At 38.4% G+C, this 23,222-nt stretch overlaps 1 protein-coding gene across 1 annotated transcript in view; it reads right to left on the bottom strand.

Annotated features, from left to right (window-relative positions):
- The window catches only part of LOC121377151, a 109,103-nt gene that overhangs the window by 80,533 nt on the left and 5,348 nt on the right, over positions 1-23,222 (bottom strand). Inside the window, exons 2-3 of the mRNA XM_041505049.1 lie at positions 22,045-22,152; positions 20,856-20,975 (exon numbers count right to left, since the gene is read on the bottom strand). Of these exons, the coding sequence (XP_041360983.1) occupies positions 20,856-20,975; positions 22,045-22,152 (228 nt within the window). The remainder of the gene's footprint in view (positions 1-20,855; positions 20,976-22,044; positions 22,153-23,222) is intronic.

Here is a 23,222-nt window from a genome sequence, read left to right on the forward strand (position 1 = left end):
AACCAGTGACGTCACATTTATCAACAACACTTCCTGGTCCTTTAACAGAATATCTCTAAAAACTTTACCTTGCCTTATAGTGATACCATCTCGTATCCTCCGGAGTCGGGCCTGTCCGCACCACTATACCAACCCATGACGACTGGACTATACCCTAGTCTGATACTCTCTCTCGTTCAGACGGATCCGGCTTCTCAAGATCTGTATTTCAGCACAGCACTACACCTTCAACGTCTATCGACTGTCAATCTAGGGGTTTTCTTGACGGGATGCAACCCATCTCGTCCCTTTAAGCTGTGCACCCAAACGGCCTTAACGAGGCCACTCGCATGGACATATCGATTGGACTTTTAAACTTTAGATCTGCGTTCAAAATTTTATGTCGAATTTACTTCTTTTTTGTATATATTATTAAATAGTCCGATCCTCTCTTCTTTCTCTTATTTAATTTTGGACTGTCCTTCTAAAATGCTCCGAATTATATAAATATTCGGCCGAGCAGTCAATTCTTTTTTATTTTTGGCTTGTAACCTTTTTCTCTCTTTTGTTTTATACTTATTCTATTAACTTTTTTACTAATTGCTATTTTCAAAATTCTGCCATTCTCACCCCCCCCCCCCCCCCCCCCCTTTATCGGAGGTTGGACTCGGGATGGGCGTGTTATCATCATCATCATCTAAAATCAAAAACATTTTGATAAGTGATTTACATCGTGTTTTTTCATTAGTGAAAAGTAATTTTTCTCTAATATCGATTATAAGGGTCCAGAGACGGAAATTGTCAAACACATACATAACAAGAATGTAGTGTGCGATTATTTGTTATGTTTTACGTAGTACGCCGAAAGTGTGTTCTATTTAAAAACTTGCTTTGGCAAATGACTTTGGCAGAAAATATTAATAACAAATTGTGTTATATACAACAAAGGGCAAATAGTATTTGTTTTATTTCTTTTCGGTTTCACGTGTTTACATTACGGTTTGTTCTTACTATTGATTACTCCAGGATAATTACGAATAAGTTTATTTTAGTGGTATCGTGGGTGAAAAAGTTTCAGTGAGCATAAGCATTCGGTTCTAAAGTATATCAATATTTATAAACAGACAGTTTGTTATCCAAATATAGCTACCTTTTTATTAATATTTTCTACGCTTCTAATGAACACTAAACTGGCCGTTAAAGAAATGCTTAAGCAAGGCAATTGGACTGGTCTGCATATTCAATAATATATAATGCACAGTATTGCTTAAAGGGACAAGACCCTGTTTTTTGCTATTAAACCCATTTTTCACAAATAAAATTACACTTTATTTACATTTTATTATTCAGAATATACATTTCCATTCTCCTGAAGTATTTTTTGGTAATCCTGATGTTTGTAATACCACAAAATGCATTTTTTTGTATTTCTTAAAAAGGCACGCGCCACTGAGAAAAAAACCGTTGAGCAGACAAGGTCCATCTATTTTTAGAGGGGATCTTAAAAAATTCCCATTTCAATGTCACAGATGTTGGTATACCACGTGACCGTTATCATTTTGGTTCGGTTTGTTTTCTCGTGCACGGTTCGCGCAATCAACAACCGATTTGTTGTCGTTTGCTTGTCGTTCATTTGTGAGGTTTTTCTTCACAGTTCGTGCAGATTTTCATTAACAATAAAGTTCAGACAAGTAAGTATCTCAATACAAAACGTTACAAATCCTTAAAACCAATAAAGTCTTACGATATCTGGAGAGGACAGAACAGTTGGTACATGCCCAGGAGAGGTGAAAGGAACGCACCCCAAGTCTGTGTGCACTCTGGGAAATTTGTCGCGACATAGGCATTTATGTGCTTCGAGCGACATCTACCGGTGACATCAGAATACTAACTTTCAAAATTATTTCAAGTAATTGAGTCACGGGGATTCCCATGGTATTTATCGATATAAAATCTTCAGTTTTACTCCATTTTATAAAAACGTGATCTAAGTGTGTTACAGGTTTGTAGATTAACAAGAATTATAATTAATTTTCGCGGGCTGAAAATAGGGTGTGCGACTTTAATATCAACAAGTATATTATTTTACTATATACATAGCAATGAAATATATAGTCTTATAGATCTACGGAAACCATAAAAGTCATATCCTGTGAAGTCATATTTTGACTGTATTTTAGTACAGTGAAAATATAGGCCTAGAAGTCGTATTTACTTTTTTGTAAAAGTGCTTGATTAAATTATCTCCCTTTGTCTCTGTTCTTCGTATTTAAATTTGATGATTACCAATGCATCAGGCCCCATGCTTATAAACCTTGAAGTTTAGACTTTAATAAAGTCCAGACTTTAACGTCATGGCAACGCCATTCAAATAGCATTATGTTAAAGTCTGGACTTTATTAAAGTCTAGACTTTAAGTTTTATAAGCATGGGCCCTGATCGTATTTGAAAAAAAAAAAAAGTAATTTAAACAACTGTGCCTATAAAAACTGAATACGAAGTGCAATTACGATAAAATATATAAAACAAATTGAATACAAAACTAAATAATGATGACACAATGTCATCGAGTGTAAGTGTAAGAATTTAACGGCGTTTGACTCGTTTTGTTTTTGTGGGAGTTTTTAGAGGATCACTTTGTCAGATATGTTTGCACCGCAGTATTGTTAAATAAATGTTAATAAAGATAAATTTTAATCAAATTTGTTTTTAAAAGTCTATGGTAAAGTAAATTTTCTGGCAAAGTTCCATAGGAAGAAATATATCATGACGTTACGTATTTTCGATAGAATAAGTGAAAGATATTACCAAAGAGCAAAAGATATTGTCAAAAATTTGGAAATATGTATATAATAAATAGACTATTTCATGGTGTTTTTCCGAATACGATTTTTATGTCAACTCGTGATGTGTGAAAACCATATTTTCACGAATCGTTGACATAAAAATCGTATTCCAAAAAACCCATGAAATAGCCTCTATATATTTAATTAATAAAACAGTTAAATGCGACGGCTATTATATATAATGGGCATAGCCATTTTGTTCCATTCCAGTGAATATGCCCTTTGATGTCATTAAACGAAACACTTTTTTGGTGATTGTCGGGCACTTATCGTATTATCGTACAAGACGGCCCCTGGAAGACGGAATCGCTGAGTGGGTGATCATGTGATGCTACGTCACGATATAGGTCGGCAAACTTAGAATTCTGCTGTCCGAAGTTTGCCGAAGCTTAGTTGAATGTGGGTGCTGTCGGATTTCTTTCTGTAGTGTGTGTATTAGTGATTAATATCTGGATTTTTTTAAATCAAGGAACTCGAAAATTATCGAAGTACATGTATTTGACATCAAACATACGATTGTTGTGGTATTAGATCTGGAATTTTTTACTACTCTTTGGTGGGCAGCGACTGAAAGAAAATTACAGTTTGGTCTCGGACAGTATTAATGAGAGCATATAACCTTCCAAAATGTCCGTCTAGTACTTTTACAGTCAGAGTACTCGGGCTATCCAATAGCCAGATAGCAGTAACTAATCTCAGGGGAGTGATGGGTAACTAGAGAGAGATATAACTCCCCTTAGATGACAAGGTCTGAGGTTGGCTATATTTTAGTATTGCTATTTTTTTTGTCGCCTGCATTCAACCGGTAAGGAAGGCCAACATCATGAAATAATTTCACAATCTGTAAAAACTAAATCATTTCATTATTTCAAGAATGACAATAATAATACTGTAATTTAAAGTTGTAAAGTAACAACTTTGCAATTGTTTAATTATTACATTCTATTTGGAAATAAAATAATTATGTTAAATGATAAACATAATTATCTTGAATCATGCATATACATTTTATTATTATACATACAAATTATATATTTTGTAGCCCACATCTTAATTATTATAATATTAATAATTATCTTATCATTTCAAAGTTGTTAAAATTTATAATTAATATTACCTTAAAATTGCATCAACAAAAATTGTTCTGCCCAACCTGCCTCTAGTCAGGTCCCCTCGACAATATAAGCTATACGGAAACATGTCGGTAATAAATATAGACTGTACTAATTCATATTCCCGTTGTTCGTTTCTCTTATATATGACAACCCAAGCTGCTATAATACTCATAAGACATGCTGCAACTATGTGTTAGCTACAGAAAATAAATGACAATATGCAAGGCATGCAAAAAGTTAATATAACTTTTTTCTATGTAAAAGAGTAATCACTAAGGCTTCACCCCCAAAGACCCGGATGATCAGTAACTAGGCCGTGTGACGTCATGCCGGTTCCGAGAATACCCTAATTTTTTGGCAGATTTTAGTTTTCTTAAAGGAGACCGGACACCAAACTATATATACGGCGTAATGAATTGTTTGCCGTCGTAATAATATTTCATCATAAATCTTGTTCAGCATAGATGTAAATATGACACGTCAGTGGATATTCCAGAGGCCGATTTCGCAAATTTGCAAAAAGCGTCCCCTCCTCACCAAAGCAAGATATAATAATTTAACAAAAAACTTTGTTCTCTTTAACTAGTTACCCTAGTTTTAATGTGTTTGGTTAAACCGTGTATTTTTAATTATTAAGAAAATGTGTTACCAGTCTGCCGAAACTGTCCACAGCCGGGTACAGAAACACAGAAATGTTGGAAAATATTATACTGTTGCCACATACTGACAATCACTTTACAACTAATATGTCTTATCGACACTATTATTATGTAGTCTTTGCATTTATTAATATAAAATACAACAGGCCCGTAGGAACTGGGGAGGGGCGGGCCTAGGGGCTTGTTCTCCATCACACACTCTAGGATGAAAATGTATGTTTTAAATTTTCACTACTTTGCATAAATAATGATGATATAAAGATAAAAATCTAGTTTGTATCCCTCACTAAAGACTGTATCCCCCCCCCCCCCCCCCCCCCCCCCACACACACACACACTTCAAATATCGTTCCTACAGGTCTATACAAATGTAGATAATATGTAAAGGATGCAGTTAGGAACCAGTTCCTTTTATCTTTAGGATTTTGTAATCATGATTTCAAACCAACTGACATAAAACACATTTGTTATATATTGGAATAAAATAAAAAATAATTACACTATATCCAGTGTTATTTTCTTTAATCATTCATGGAGGAAGAAGGAAGTCCTGATGAAAATATATTACAGGTCAAATATATTACATGTAAAACAGTAATATATGATGCTTATTCCATGTGGTAACTATTGTTAATTTTGCTTTAAATTGCTAGATGCCAAAAGTGATTAATTATATTATTTTATGAGGTTAACAAACCAACTAGATCAAGAGACGTTAGTATGGAGTCGTTATGGGCTGTCGGTGAAAATTAATTTGGTAATTATAGGTAAATAAACGTGGTTTAAATTTTCGTATGTGAACAAATTGCAATAGCCTACCTTTATTTAATGTATATCTTAAGTACATACTTGTTTTAATTTTCACATTGTAAATGTACCATAACCTGCTGTATTTAGTTGGTGTAAAGCCCATTCGACGACAATAATGCGTCCATGTTTTAAAACAACTTTCGGGGTTTTTTTTGGAAATCGAAACCATGATGTTGGCCGTTTCTTGGGATGCATTGCTGTTACTGTTGCAGTTAAACACTGCGCAGTTAACCATCATATAATTACGTCGACAGTATATAATAACACTAATTATCTTGTAAATTAAATTTCCGATAAACCTGGAGACAAAAAAAAAAAAAGAAGACGACTTAAACTTTAAGTCGTCGTCTTCTTTTTTTTTGTTAAAGGCACAACCAAAGAATCAACACGTGTACCGGTATTGCTTGGTAACTCTCACCGATGACGTATTGCCTTGCTTTCGTTCAGATCTATGCATAATCCCGCCCACTTCTGTTTTTACCCCAAACCTAAGACGCGCAGCTGACCGGTGCCTCGCAGCGAGCCAGGCGTTAGAGTAATGCGGTATTTGACGCTAACTTAATCCATCACACACTACATGTCTTTTGGTGTCCGGTCTCATTTAAGTTAACCTTTTAACAAAACTCTTATCATTAAGGTATGATTTTTTTTTAACCCTAACCCTAAAGTTAACATATTTTCTTTCTGGGGGAGGCCCCCCATATACCCCCTGTTGACTAGTTGCATTCAATTCCATAGTCATGATAATCATAGTGTCAATACTGTCATACCCAAATATTTATTTCTGGTAGAAACACTGGTCTGTATCGTTGAATATGCATACCATTCCAAAAGCCTTGCGCGAGCATCCGTTTAGCTTTATTTTTACGAACATTTTTGCGAATATGACAGACATTTGTATACTTTCCACATGCAAAAGTTAAAAACGTCAGAAATATTCAACAGACGATATGAATAATTATAATGAAATGCCAATGGCAACATGTGGTTCAGTATTGCGTTGCAATTCGCTACACAACTTTCAGAGATCACTACACATTTTTCAGAAACATTAAACAGTAGTTGTTAATTAATTTTCAATTGACTATAAATATTGCTAATCAAGATTTAGAAAACAAATTGAAAATGTCCCGTCATCGCCATCGTCTTAGCATAGAGAAACGTTTATACTTAAATACATTCATTTATACTGGGTCCAATTATTTATGAGTAAACATTATTTATAAGTTAACTGACAAAGAGTTATTGGACGATTTGTATACAGACATACAGTTATGTACAATGTTATTTGGGTTTTATTAATAAATGTAGGCATATATTACGAAATTTCCTAAAGAACAAACATCATTAGACTGTGTAGAGATGTTTCTTCAGGAGGAACAGAAGGTAACATTCCTTCCGAATGGCAGGTGGCATTTGATAGCATTGCTTGCAATGTTTTTAAAGTTAAATCTTTAAATAGGAAGCCATTCTATGTAGCTCCATACCAGTCAGCGGTAGTTAACGGTATAGCAAGGGGAGTTAGATCAAACATTTCTGAAGTTGTTACTGGAAACTTGGATGGGACTTCTACATTTTCAGTATGTCCTAGAGTTGTGAAGATAAACCAGGGCAGTTCTAGTATCAAGATACCTGTCAAGATTTGTAATATGTCCGCAAAGCCGCTACTCATTAAGCCCAGGTCGGAGATATGCAGTATCCAAGAGGTAAAGGTTATTGATAGTTTAGCTGAATTACCTGGTAAAGATAAGAATATTTCTACTGCGGAGGAACTTGGTGCACAGATAGACCGAGATAACCTTAGTGAAGATCAGTTATCCCAAGTTAGACAGGTACTGGGTAACTGGAAACATGTTTTTTCTTCAGATCTTCTAGATATAGGAACTACAGACTTGGTCAAGCATAAGATAGAGCTGGATGACAAGCGACCGTTCAAGCTTCCATATAGGAAGATTCCTCCTGGTATGTATGATGAGGTTCGTCAACATGTCAAGGAAATGCTTGATGCAGGTATAATCAGAGAGTCTAGCAGTCCTTTTTTATCTAACATTGTTTTGGTAAGGAAGAAAGACGGTTCTTTGAGATTCTGTATAGACTACAGGACTTTAAATTCTCGGACTCACAAAGACAGTTACATGCTTCCAAGATTTGATGATGTTATAGATACACTGCATGGATCTAAGTACTATTCCAAGTTAGACTTGAGATCAGGTTATTGGCAGGTGGAGGTTGACGAGAACGACAAGGAGAAAACAGCTTTCAATGTTGGCAAATTGGGATTTATAAATTTACGAGTGTAACCGGATGGGATTTGGTCTTACCAATGCCCCAGCGACTTTCCAGCGTCTGATGGAAAAATGCATGGGTGAGATGCACTTAAAGACTTGTCTGATATTTATAGATGACATCTTAGTGTTTTCCAAGACTTTTGAAGAGCATGTTGAGCGTTTGCAAGCTGTATTTGCTAGACTTTGTCAACACAACTTAAAGCTTAAACCATCCAAATGTGAACTTTTTAATACTTCAGTTTCTTATCTTGGACATGTAGTTTCAGAGGCAGGTATATCTACAGATCCTGAGAAAACGTCAGCTGTTGAGCAGTGGCCGGTACCGAAGACTATTAAGGAGCTTCGTCAGTTCTTGGGTTTTGCGGGGTATTATCACCGTTTTATCAAGGACTACGCCAAGCTGGTGGAACCTTTGAACAGTTTGCTTCAAGGGCATGGAACCATTCCTGCAGCACGGAAGTCCAGGAAGAAGAAGAAACCAGTAGCTGAGTTTAGGTGGAGAGATGAGCAGCAGATAGCTTTTGATGTGGTCAAGGAGAAGTTGACACAGCCACCTATTTTAGCATATGCTGATTATGCATTACCTTTTATTGTTCACACAGATTCCAGCAGTTCTGGATTAGGAGCGGTGTTATATCAGAAACAGCAAGGTGTAGAAAGGGTAATTGCATACGCCAGTCGTGGACTCAGACCTAGTGAGAGGAACTACCCAGCACATAAGTTAGAATTTCTTTCATTGAAGTGGGCTATATATCACAGATAAATTTCATGATTATTTGTATGGCAATTCATTTCATGTTATCACTGATAACAATCCCCTAACTTATGTGTTGACGAAGGCCAAGCTGGATGCAACCAGTCATCGGTGGGTAGCTGCTTTAGCATACTATAACTTTACTTTGTCTTATAGAGCAGGAAAGTTGAATGCGGATGCAGATGGTCTCAGCAGACAGGTCTTTGCAGATGTTGTGAAAGCAGTCTGTCAAGCAGCGATAGCATCCATTCCTTTGGTTGACAGTGTATCAAGCAAGACTACTGCTCATTCGGCCGGTGAACACGTGGATCTTGGCGATAATATCAGTTGTATTGACTGGATTGCGGAGCAGCGCAAAGATCGGGTTACTGCTAGGCTTATACAGATTGTAAAGTATGGTTTGTTTCAGAGGGGACAAGGAGTACAGAGAGAGATGCCAGCTGTAAAGAAGTATCTTCGAGAGAGGAGACGTTTAGAACTGGTTAATGGAATTTTGTACAGAAATGTTATTCTAGACGGTCAGAAGGTAAGACAGTTGGGTTTGCCAGAGTTTTATCGACAGATAGCACTGAAAGGTATCCATGATGATGCTGGGCATCAAGGAAAGGAAAAGACCTTATGGTTAGCCAAGCAACGGTTTTACTGGCCAGGACTAGAGAAGGATGTTAACAGGAAGGTGGAACAGTGTGGTAGATGTATAAGAAGGAAAACTCCTATCAAACCTACAGCTGGTTTGGTTCCAATAGAAACCATGAGACCAATGCAGCTAGTCTGTATTGATTTCTTGAGTTTAGAGAAGTCAAAAGGGGGTTATGAGAATATTTTAGTCATAACTGACCATTTTACGAGATACGCTCAGGCAATACCTTGTAAAAATCAGACTGCACATACCACAGCTAAGGCACTGTATGAACATTTTATTTTATTTTACAGTTTTCCTGAACAGTTACAGTGACCAAGGAAGGAATTTTGAAAGTCGAATGATCAAGGAGCTGTGTAAACTAGCCAATGTTCAGAAAACGAGGACTACACCTTATCACCCAATGGGGAATGGGTCAGCTGAGCGATTCAACCAGACATTGATAAAGATGCTTGCCACATTGGATGAAAAGAAGAAAGCTGATTGGAAATCGTATGTTGCTCCTATAGTACAAGCATACAACTCGACGAAGAGTGATGCGACTGGGTATTCACCACATTTCTTGATGTTCGGGTGGAATCCACGACTCTCAGTAGATGCTTTTCTGGGGACAGATCCACATACAGAAGGTGACCTAGATACAAGTTCATATGTGCAGAAGTTGAGAGGTAGAATGAGGTATGCTTACAGAGCTGCAGCAGAACAAGCCAATGCATACGGTGACAGGAATAAGGACAGATATGACAGAGGAGTGAGAGAGACAAAGTTAGAAGTAGGTGACAGAGTGCTGGTCAGGAAAGTAGGTTTCAAAGGAAAGCAAAAGTTAGCTGATCGTTGGGAGCAGGAACCCTACCTGGTATCTCAAATACCAAATGAGGATATTCCAGTGTATAGAGTGCGTCGTGAAGTGGGCAAGGGTCCTGTGAGGACACTCCATCGTAATATGTTGCTGCCTTTTAACATTATTCCCTGTGAGGAGATTATTACCGGAGTTAGCCATATGGTTAAACCGAAGAAGCCTGTTAGGTTGTATCCACGAGAGGTGTCCAGCTCGGAATCCGATTCAAGTAAAAACTCGCAGGGCAGCCTGAAATATGTGATCCCTCAACGTCGGAGGTTGAGCCCAGTACAGCTGTATTGTCCATCATCTGTGGGAGTTAATTCTTCATTATCCTCATCAGGAGAGGTTGTTCCAGAATTTCGCTCACCAGAGGGGGTGAGTCAGGAACCTGAAGCTGTAGACGATTCTGCTGTGATTCCTGATACTGTGAGTGCAGCAACTTCTGATCAGGAGATAACAGATAGGGACCAGCTACACAGTGAAGGACATACTTCTCAAGTTTTCCCAATGCTTGAACAGACTGTGGGACGACCACAGCGCACACGGAAACCGCCTGATAGATATGGACAGTGGGTGTGTTCCCAACATATCTCAACTGATGAAATTTTTGTGTGATTTTTATGATGTTGTATGTAAATAATTTTATTGATTATTTGTATTTCAGTTCAGTTGAGACCAGTATTTCAGTATTCACTAAACTGAAAGTAATGCTGATTAATCTAGTTGCAAAACCTGATATTTGGATATTTAACCTGTGATTTGAGGTAACTCATTGCTTTACAGGTCAGTTGTGTTCAGCTAAGTTATTAGCTGTGGTGTTTGATAATTGTATATATTTGACCTAACTAATTTGTTTTGTATTTGTTTAGGTTCGGACATTTGAGGTATTGCAGAGACAAATTTGTATATCGCAGTATATATACATTATAGTGTATTTTATGTCTGAATTCAGTGTGATATTTCATTGTTTGATGTAATTAACAGTATTTTATTTGCAGCTGTCTTATAAAATGTACAGCTGAATCGTGACTAAATGTCAGGAGACATTTACCTCGGGGAGGGGAATATGTAACCAGGCATTAAATTATTAATTATCAAAGATTTCAATTAAATATTAATTATAATATATTAAGTATTTTTAAAAACTAATTTGTAGGGAGTGGATCTTTAAATATAAAATAGTTAAAGAAAGGTGTGTTTATTTCATCTTTTGTGTTAGCAGTGGTCATTGTTTATTGTGTTGGGTTTGTTAGTAGTTGTTAATTCACGTGCGACGATGACAGTTCACGCAAGACTGATGACTCGACACCGAGACACGCATTGCATGCTTTTGGACTACGCCCTTTATAACTAGATTTTTCCTAATTGTCAGATTACGATCAACTTTCATCAGAAGCAGACAGTCAGTACTATTTTATCCAATTATTCTGCAGAGAATCGGTTGATTATTATATATATATTTTATACACTACTGCATTTCCAGTGTCTGATCAAATAGATATTGTGGATGTCTGGTAAGATATATTTATTTGTAATTTGTATTTTATATTGATATTCGGACATAGTGATGTAATAATTTTATCTTAATTGAGAGTTTATATTATACATGTGCGCGGAAGTGTGAAAGTTAATGTGTGATTGTAAGGAATGTTTGTAAGGAATGTTTGTATTATATTTTACAGGTTTTTCCAATTGGTCTACAAATAAAATATTGGAACCACAAGGAGTGTTATCTTTACTTCTTCCCCGGGTTACACTAATATAAACAGCATATCAATACACCCAGGGAGTACACCAATACAAAAACGTGTGGTGTCTTGGTGTATTTTTGGGTATCTTGGGAGTAAATAGTCGGACCCTAAAATCAGTCCTGTACCGCATTTTACAAACAAGGCGGAAACGGACGTATGCATATGTTTAGGACTGACAACAATATTTGTGCTTCATATAAATTGTAAATCATATAATATTGATAAACTGTCAATAAAGTATATAAAAAAAAACCTTATTGGATACGATTTTGGCAGAATTATGGTTTTTGTGAGGTTTTTTGATTGCGAAAAGGTTTTTTCATTGTAAATATGCCAAAAACCGCATTTTACAAACAAGGCGAAAACGGACGTAGATATGCATATGTTTAGGACTGACAACAATATTTGTGTTTCATGTAAATTGTAAATCATATAATATTGATAAACTGTCAATAAAGTATATAAAAAAAACCTTATTGGATACGATTTTGGCAGAATTATGTTTTTTGTGAGGTTTTTTGATTGCGAAAAGGTTTTTTCATTGTAAATATGCCAAAAACCGGGTTTTTGGCATATTTCGGGTGACCCCCGACGCCGGCGGTCAGTTTGTGACTTGTTCGCCAATTTATTGCGTCCATGTTAGGCCTACGCGCTAATTACAATGGACTTAAATAACCTATGTCTGTAATTGTATACTACACATCTGTTGTTGAGTTACCGTTAAGATTATAAATATTCAATGGTTATTTAACAAAAGTTTAAAAGTATTTACCACAAACGAATGTCTTCTGCTCTGCCAACGAAAACACAGGAGAATTACTTCCGGTTTGTCGGAGAGCACCGGAGGTTAAAGAGACACGCCCTAGTTGTTAACCATTACGCCGTTGTTTTTCGCTATTAAACCCATTTTTTCACAAATAAAATTGCACTTTACTTACCGTTTATTACTAGTATTTAGAATATACATTTTCATTCACCTAAAGTGTTTTTTGGTAATCCTGGTGTTTGTAATACCACAAAATGCATTTTTCGTATTTCATAAAATGCCACGGGCCTCTGAGAAAAAACCGTTGAGCAGACAAGGTCTAATCTATTTTTAGAGGGGATATTCCCATTTCAATGTCACAGACGTTGGTATACCACGTGACAGTTATCATTTTGGTTCGGTTTGTTTTCTCGTGCACGGTTCGCGCAATCAACATCCGATTTGTTGTCGTTTGCTTGTTCATTTATGAGATTTTTTTTCACAGTTCGTGAACATTTTCAGTAACAATAAAGTTCAGACAAGTAAGTATCTCAATACAAAACATTACAAACCCTTAAAACCAATAATTTTGCTAAGTCTTATGATATCTGGAGAGGGGATACAACCAGGACAGAACAGTTGGAACATGTCCAGGAGACGTGAAAGGAACGCACCCCAATACTAACTTTCAAATTATTTCATGGTATTTATCGATATAAAACCTGCTTTTTCACTCCATTTGATAAAAACGTGATTTAAGTGTGTTACAGGTTTGTAGATTAACCAAATTATAATTTATTTTCGCTGGATGAAACTAGGGCGTGCGGCTTTAATAGCCCGGAACAGTACTTTGTGACTATTTTTATGACATTGGGTATATTGTTACACATTATAATACATTGTAATTAGATTAACAACACTGGCGTAGGAAGTGAGAGGGGTGGGGTAGCACCAGCGATAATTTTATATATACAGGGGCGGATTATGGGGGTTTCCCAGTTGCACGGAAACACCCCCTGGCTAAAAACAACACCACCACCACCACCACGTAGAGCTATCTAAATTGATGTCCACGTAAAATGTACAATTTCAAATTAGAAACATTTACATATTGTTTTGGAAACCCCCCTTACATAAAGCATAATCCGCCCATGATATATACAAGTATATATTATTATTATTACATACATACATACACACAGGGGAATGAGCCCCCCCCCCCCCCCCTTTTTCCCCTTATGGGGCTTTGGGGCTTCGCGCCTGCGGCGCTCGCGGTTTCGCACAACACATTTATACAACCATAAAAATTAGCCCCCCCCCCCACTTTGAAAATCCGTCCTACGGGCCTGGCATATATATATATATATATATATATATATATGTGTGTGTGTGTGTGTGTGTGTGTGTGTGTGTGTGTGCACCCCCCCCCCCACACACACACACATACACACATTGTTTGCCACCTTCCTACGCCTTGACGTCCAATAGCCGATGATAAGATAAAAATCAATGTGCTTTATAGGCGTCGTTAAATGAAACAAACTTTACTTTACCTTCCTACGCCCGCGAACAATTGATTAATTTGGAAGTCATCGTCCAATTAACGGACTCATTTGTTTGCTGAAGTTTGTCTAAAGTGAAGGCTATACTTTTGAGTCTGACTAAATGAACTTTGACTAAAATACCGTTGACGTAAAATCATCCTCGATACCAAGATAAGAACCCCAAATAACGCTATTTTATTAGATCTTGGAAGGTTATTTCTGCTATATGTAAACAGAGAATATTGATCTATTGGTTAAAATAATTAACAAGGCTTCTCGTGTCTATAAAGTGTATAGAATACTAAGAGAAAACGCTGATACTATTACTAAGTGTAAACACTGGACAACGTATGTTAAAGTGTCTATAAAGTGTATAGAATACTAAGAGAAAATACTATGACTAAGTGTAAACACTGGACAATGTATGTTAAAGTGTCTATAAAGTGTACAGAATACTAAGAGAAAACGCTAATACTATTACTGAGTGTAAACACTGGACAATGTATGTTAAAGTGTCTATAAGGTGATTAGAATATTAAGAGAAAACGCTGATACTATCACTAAGTGTAAACACTGGACAATGTATGTTACAGTTTTCTTACAAGAACTTGGATTTCTGTATCTTTGGGAGTCTGATACATCAGCTGTGTCACCACTAATCATTATAAACAGACTTACAGGTCAGTTTATGACAAATGTGTTTGCTAACTTCTCAACGTTTTAACGCTTTATAAACTGTTGCAAAAATTGATTACTGTTATGAATCATATCTAGATGGTATATTTTGTACAAAATATATGACTGCTTTGTCTAATTTAAGGTGTGGTGTTTTAGTTAGATATCAATATTGAAAATGGTAGACTTAACAATATTCCCAGAGAACAAAGACTATGTACACTTTGTAATATAAAAAAGACTGAAGATGTAAATCACGTTTCACTTGTTTGTTCTTGCTATCATGATATTAGATCGCGATTCTTGAAGACATATTGTTGTTCTTGGCCTTCCTATAACAAGTTTGTAAATTATTTGACATTAAGATCAAAGTAAATTGTGTTAGATCTATCAAAATGTATTTATGTTGCAATGCAAAGACGTCAAATATTACATCTATCAAAATGTATTTATGTTGCAATGCAAAGACGTCAAATATTACATCTATCAAAATGTATTTATGTTGCAATGCAAAGACGTCAAATATTACATCTATCAAAATGTATTTATGTTGCAATGCAAAGACGTCAAATATTACTGTCATAGCCATACTTATTGTTTCCTTCTCTGCTACTACTATATTATCCACATTATTACTACTTCTAACATTATTACTACTTCTAACATTATTACTACTTCTAACATTATTACTACTTCTAACATTATTAATTAATAATCTTCTACTACTATATTATCCACATTATTACTACTTCTAACATTATTACTACTTCTAACATTATTACTACTTCTAACATTATTAATTAATAATCTTCTACTACTATATTATCCACATTATTACTACTTCTAACATTATTACTACTTCTAACATTATTACTACTTCTAATATTATTACTACTTCTAACATTATTAATTAATAATCTGCTACTACTATATTATCCACATTATTACTACTTCTAACATTATTAATTAATAATCTGCTACTACTATATTATCCACATTATTACTACTTCTAACATTATTAATTAATAATCTTTTTTGTATTTTCTCATTTTTTAAATGTAGTTTGGTACCATATTTTATTTAAATGTATATTTGTAACACTATTTTGTATCAATAAGCACGCAGTGTATTTTGTATCAATAAGCACGCAGTGTAGTTTGTATCAATAACGACGCAGTGTATTTTGTATCAATAACGACGCAGTGTATTTTGTATCAATAACGACACAGTGTATTTTGTATCAATAACGACAGTGTATTTTGTATCAATAAGCACGCAGTGTATTTTGTATCAATAACGACGCAGTGTATTTTGTATCAATAAGCACGCAGTGTATTTTGTATCAATAACCATGCAGTTGTATTTTGTATCAATAACCACGCAAGGTATTTTGTATCAATAACCACGCAGTTGTATTTTGTATCAATAACAACGCAGTGTATTTTGTATCAATAACCACGCAGTGTATTTTGTATGTTTCAGTCAATGGCTGATTTCAGCTTCGACAGATAAAAAAGGAGTTTGTTTTGTTTAACGACACAACTAGATCACATTGATTTGTTAATCATCGGCTATTTGATGTCAAACATTCGATAATTGCGACATATAGTTTTAGAGAGGAAACCCGCTACATTTTTCCATTAGTAATCAAGGGATCTTTTATATGCAATATCCCAAAGATAGGATAACATATACCACGGCCTTTGATATACCAGTCGTGGTGCACTGGCTGGAACGAGAAAGAGCCGAATGGGAGCGTCGGCAGAATAAATTGATTGATTGATTGATTGGAAAATTGGCCTCTTTCACACAGGGTCTCGTCAAAACAACATGTTTTCTACTACTACTTCTTCTTCTTCTTTCACACCAGGGCCGTAGCTAGTGGGTGGGTGGGGGGTGGGGGGGGGGGGGCAAAGGGGCAGTTACCCCCCACAAAAACATTTAGTAAAAATAAGCATATAATTTATAAATTGGGGATTGATACTGAGTTTAAGTACTAGTAAGTAACCTCCCTGAAATGGCTGTAAAATGGTATTTCAGAGTCAGAGTGTCTACATTTCAAAATTAGTGTTCTACGCCTTCTATGCTCGTTCATTCTAAGAATTCATTTGCCTCCAAATTTTTAAAATAATTATAATAATAAATAAATAAATAAATACATTTAAAAAATGAAAAAAATCCTAGGTACGGCCCTCCACAAGGTCCAGACACTGAGTAAGATTTTTTCTCGTTCCAACCAGTGCACCACAACTGGACAAAGGCCGTGGTATGTGCTCTCCTGTCTGTGGGAAAGTGCATATAAAAGATCCCTTGTTGCATTAGAAAAAAATGTTGCGGGTTTCCTCTAATGACTACAAGTCAGAATTACCAAATGTTTGACATCCAATAGCCGATGATTAATTAATGAATGTGTTCTAGTGGTGTCGTTAAACAAAACAAACACACTGAGTAAGGTTACTTCTTTCATACTGAATTCCGTCAAAATAGTACTTATACTTACCTCTTTCATTTATAAAGAAAACAGTAATTACCCACCAATAACAAGAAAACGAGTAAGAAAATTTAACGTACCTTTATCACAGAGAAAGCCCTCAAAGCGTACCTTTATCACAGAGAAAGCCCCCAAAGTGTACCTTTATCACAGAGAAAGCCCCCAAAGTGTACCTTTATCACAGAGGAAGCCCCCAAAGCGCACCTTTATCACAGAGAAAGCCCTCAAAGCGTGCCTTTATCACAGAGGAAGCCCTCAAAGCGTACCTTTATCACAGAGGAAGCCCTCAAAGCGCACCTTTATCACAGAGGAAGCCCTCAAAGCGTACCTTTATCACAGAGAAAGCCCCCAAAGCGCACCTTTATCACAGAGGAAGCCCTCAAAGCGTACCTTTATCACAGAGAAAGCCCCCAAAGCGCACCTTTATCACAGAGGAAGCCCTCAAAGCGTACCTTTATCACAGAGAAAGCCCCCAAAGCGCACCTTTATCACAGAGAAAGCCCTCAAAGCGTACCTTTATCACAGAGAAAGCCCCCAAAGCGTACCTTTATCACAGAGGAAGCCCCCAAAGTGTACCTTTATCACAGAGAAAGCCCCCAAAGCGTACCTTTATCACAGAGGAAGCCCCCAAAGTGTACCTTTATCACAGAGGAAGCCCTCAAAGCGTACCTTTATCACAGAGGAAGCCCCCAAAGCGTACCTTTATCACAGAGGAAGCCCTCAAAGTGTACCTTTATCACAGAGGAAGCCCTCAAAGTGTACCTTTATCACAGAGGAAGCCCTCAAAGTGTACCTTTATCACAGAGGAAGCCCCCAAAGCGTACCTTTATCACAGAGGAAGCCCCCAAAGTGTACCTTTATCACAGGAAGCCCTCAAAGTGTACCTTTATCACAGAGGAAGCCCCCAAAGTGTACCTTTATCACAGGAAGCCCCCAAAACGTACCTTTATCACAGAGGAAGCCCTCAAAGTGTACCTTTATCACAGGAAGCCCCCCAAGCGTACCTTTATCACAGAGGAAGCCCTCAAAGTGTACCTTTATCACAGAGGAAGCCCTCAAAGCGTACCTTTATCACAGAAGAAGCCCCCAAAGCGTACCTTTATCACAGAGGAAGCCCTCAAAGTGTACCTTTATCACAGAGGAAGCCCCAAAAGCGTACCTTTATCACAGAGGAAGCCCCCAAAGTGTACCTTTATCACAGGAAGCCCTCAAAGTGTACCTTTATCACAGAGGAAGCCCCCAAAGTGTACCTTTATCACAGGAAGCCCCCAAAGCGTACCTTTATCACAGAGGAAGCCCTCAAAGTGTACCTTTATGACAGAGGAAGCCCCCAAAGCGTACCTTTATCACAGAGGAAGCCCTCAAAGTGTACCTTTATCACAGAGGAAGACCCCAAAGCGTACCTTTATCACAGAGGAAGCCTCAAAGCGTACCTTTATCACAGAGGAAGCCCTCAAAGCGTACCTTTATCACAGAGGAAGTCCTCAAAGCGTACCTTTATCACAGAGGAAGCCCTCAAAGCGTACCTTTATCACAGAAGAAGCCATCAACGTGTACCTTTATCACAGAGGAAGCCCTCAAAGCGTACCTTTATCACAGAGGAAGCCCTCAAAGCGTACCTTTATCACAGAGGAAGCCCTCAAAGCGTACCTTTATCACAGAAGAAGCCATCAACGTGTACCTTTATCACAGAGGAAGCCCTCAAAGCGTACCTTTATCACAGAGGAAGCCCTCAAAGCGTACCTTTATCACAGAGGAAGCCCCCAAAGCGTACCTTTATCACAGAGGAAGCCCCCAAAGCGTACCTTTATCACAGAGGAAGCCCCCAAAGTGTACCTTTATCACAGAGGAAGCCCCCAAAGCGTACCTTTATCACAGAGGAAGCCTCCAAAGCGTACCTTTATCACAGAGGAAGTCCTCAAAGTGTACCTTTATCACAGAGGAAGCCCACAAAGCGAACCTTTATCACAGAGGAAGCCCTCAAAGTGTACCTTTGTCACAGAGGAAGCCCCCAAAGCGTACCTTTATCACAGAGGAAGCCCTCAAAGCGTACCTTTATCACAGAGGAAGCCCTCAAAGCGTACCTTTATCAAAGAGGAAGTCCTCAAAGCGTACCTTTATCACAGAGGAAGCACTCAAAGCGTACCTTTATCACAGAAGAAGCCATCAACGTGTACCTTTATCACAGAGGAAGCCCTCAAAGCGTACCTTTATCACAGAGGAAGCCCTCAAAGCGTACCTTTATCACAGAGGAAGCCATCAACGTGTACCTTTATCACAGAGGAAGCCCTCAAAGCGTACCTTTATCACATAGGAAGCCCTCAAAGCGTACCTTTATCACAAAGTGTACCTTTATCACAGAGGAAGCCCTCAATGTGCACCTTTATCACAGAGGAAGCCCTCAAAGCGCACCTTTATCACAGAGGAAGCCCCCAAAGCGCACCTTTATCACAGAAGAAGCCATCAACGTGTACCTTTATCACAGAGGAAGCCCCCAAAGCGTACCTTTATCACAGAGGAAGCCCCCAAAGTGTACCTTTATCACATAGGAAGCCCCCAAAGCGTACCTTTATCACAGAGGAACCCTCCAAAGCGTACCTTTATCACAGAGGAAGTCCTCAAAGCGTACCTTTATCACAGAGGAAGCCCCCAAAGCGTACCTTTATCACAGAGGAAGCCCTCAAAGTGTACCTTTATCACAGAGGAAGCCCCCAAAGCGTACCTTTATCACAGAGGAAGCCCTCAAAGCGTACCTTTATCACAGAGGAAGCCCTCAAAGCGTACCTTTATCACAGAGGAAGTCCTCAAAGCGTACCTTTATCACAGAGGAAGCCCTCAAAGCGTACCTTTATCACAGAAGAAGCCATCAACGTGTACCTTTATCACAGAGGAAGCCCTCAAAGCGTACCTTTATCACAGAGGAAGCCCTCAAAGCGTACCTTTATCACAGAGGAAGCCCTCAAAGCGTACCTTTATCACAGAAGAAGCCATCAACGTGTACCTTTATCACAGAGGAAGCCCTCAAAGCGTACCTTTATCACATAGGAAGCCCTCAAAGCGTACCTTTATCACAAAGTGTACCTTTATCACAGAGGAAGCGCTCAATGTGCACCTTTATCACAGAGGAAGCCCTCAAAGCGCACCTTTATCACAGAGGAAGCCCCCAAAGCGCACCTTTATCACAGAAGAAGCCATCAACGTGTACCTTTATCCCAGAGGAAGCCCTCAAAGCGTACCTTTATCACAGGAAGCCCCCAAAGCGCACCTTTATCACAGAGGAAGCCCTCAAAGCGCACCTTTATCACAGAGGAAGCCCCCAAAGCGCACCTTTATCACAAAGTGTACCTTTATCACAGAGGAAGCCCTCAAAGCGTACCTTTATCACAGAGGAAGCCCTCAAAGCGCACCTTTATCACAGAGGAAGCCCTCAATGTGCACCTTTATCACAGAGGAAGCCCTCAAAGCGTACCTTTATCACATAGGAAGCCCTCAAAGCGTACCTTTATCACAGAGGAAGCCCCCAAAGCGTACCTTTATCACAGAGGAAGTCCTCAAAGCGTACCTTTATTACAGAGGAAGTCCTCAAAGCGTACCTTTATCACAGAGGAAGTCCTCAAAGCGTACCTTTATCACAGAGGAAGCCCCCAAAGCGTACCTTTATCACAGAGGAAGTCCTCAAAACGTACCTTTATCACAGAGGAAGTCCTCAAAGCGTACCTTTATTACATAATGAGCCCTCAAAGCGGTCCGTACAGTTGCACGAGAAGCTGCCGTTGCTGGCTAGCACACACGGGTTACTGTTCAGACACGGGTTCGGGAAGCACGCCGTTCTCAAATCTGTAGTAAAATGTAAAGCATTTTTTTTTTACTAAATTAATAATAAAACAAACCATACCAAAAAACAAACACAATTTCCCCCCACCCACCCCAAAAAAACAAGAAAAAACCCCCAATAACAGCAAAACAAGAGAGAGAGAGAGAGAGAGAGAGAGAGAGAGAGAGAGAGAGAGAGAGAGAGAGAGAGAGAGAGAGAGAGAGAGAGAGAGAGAGAGAGAGAGAGAGAGAGAGAGAGAGCAGCCGCATGTGCAGGTTTCCTCTCTTTTTCACTCTGAACGAAATGTCGAAATATTTTACGACACGAAACAGCCATAGTAGGCAAGGTGTTGAGGTGTCGATGAACACACGTTCCTTTCGTTTAGTGACCAGCACCGAAATACCGATTCATAGAATCCACCACTATTTTGCCAAATGTCCACTTTACTATGCATTGTGCAGCGGTACAGGCCTCGATCAGGATTTACCTCACTTGGTTGAGCGCTCGACTGAAGTGCTTGCGTCGAAGGATCGAACCACCTCGTTGGATTCATTCAACTGATTGGGTTTTTCTCGTTCCAACTAGTGCATCATAACTTGTCAAAGACCGTGGTATGATTCACAGAACATCCCAGTGAAGTAGACTCCACAGCCACAGATATAGTAGTAGTTTGGTTTGACCGTTGATAATAACCTGATTCACAGAGCATCCCACAAAAGTAGACTCCACAGCCACAGATATAGTATAGTTCGGTTTGACCGTTGATAATAACCTGATTCACAGAGCGTCCCACTGAAGTAGACTCCACAGCCACAGATATAGTAGTAGTTGGGTTTGACCGTTGATAATAACCTGATTCACAGAGCGTCCCACTGAAGTAGACTCCACAGCCACAGATATAGTAGTAGTTGGGTTTGACCGTTGATAATTACCTGATTCACAGAGCGTCCCACTGAAGTAGACTCCACAGCCACAGATATAGTAGTAGTTGGGTTTGACCGTTGATAATAACCTGATTCACAGAGCGTCCCACTGAAGTAGACTCCACAGCCACAGATATAGTAGTAGTTGGGTTTGACCGTTGATAATTACCTGATTCACAGAGCGTCCCAGTGAAGTTGGGCCCACAGGCACAGATATCCTTGTCGCCCAAGCGAATGCATTGGCCGCCGTTGTAACACGGGTCGGATTGGCACGAGTCTACATTAGAAAACAACAACAACAACAACAACAAAAGTTTAAAAGAAAACAACAAGAAAAACTCAAACAATCGCAAGAAAACAAACAAAACAAAAACATAAACTAAATAAACACACTGACACACACACACACACACACACAGAGAGAGAGAGAGAGAGAGAGAGAGAGAGAGAGAGAGAGAGAGAGAGAGAGAGAGAGAGAGAGAGAGAGAGAGAGAGAGAGAGAGAGAGAGAGAGAGAGAGAGAGAGAGAAATGTAACCTTTAGTTTGATTATTCTCAAGTCAAGTCATGACATTAAACTTACATGTTGTTAACGAGTATAAAAGCTACACGAAGAAACCCGACGCCCCTATGCAAAACGAAACCGTGCTGTACTTTCTTATGGTGACGCAGAGAGACATAGAGAGAGAGAAAGAGAAAGAGAATAGAATAGAATAGAATACTATAGAATAGAATAGAATAGAACAAATGTTAATACATCGGCTATTAGGTGTCAAACTAACACACTAACACTAAACACAAATATACAAAGTCAAATAAACACACGCGCGCGCGCACACACAGAGAAAGAAATGTTTTATTTAACGACGCACTCAACATATTTTGTTTACGGTAATATGGTGTCAGACATATGGTTAAGGACCACACAGATATTGAGAGGAAACCGGTGCCGCCACTTCATAGGCTACACTTTTCGATTAACAGCACCCCGCAGACAGGATATTACATACCACGGCCTTTGTTACACCAGTCGTGGAGCATTGGCTGGAAACGAGAAATAGTCTAATGGGGCCACCGACTGGGATCGATCCTAAACCGACCGCTTTACCACTGGGCTACACCACCCCCCCCCCCTCCCCTCCCACAGACACACATATTCACACACACGCACACACATACACATACACACATGTAGAGGTGTATATATTTATATATGTATGTATGTGCAGTGTGTACATAGGTGTATGTGCGTTTGTGCGTGCGTGTGTATTTGTATATGTGTGAATATGTGTGTGCGTGTGTGTGAATATGTGTGCGTGTGTGTGTGTGCGTGTGTACGTGTAACTATG

Source organism: Gigantopelta aegis, chromosome 7 (assembly GCF_016097555.1).
Source record: "Gigantopelta aegis isolate Gae_Host chromosome 7, Gae_host_genome, whole genome shotgun sequence".
Classification (NCBI taxonomy): Eukaryota; Metazoa; Mollusca; class Gastropoda; order Neomphalida; family Peltospiridae; genus Gigantopelta; species Gigantopelta aegis.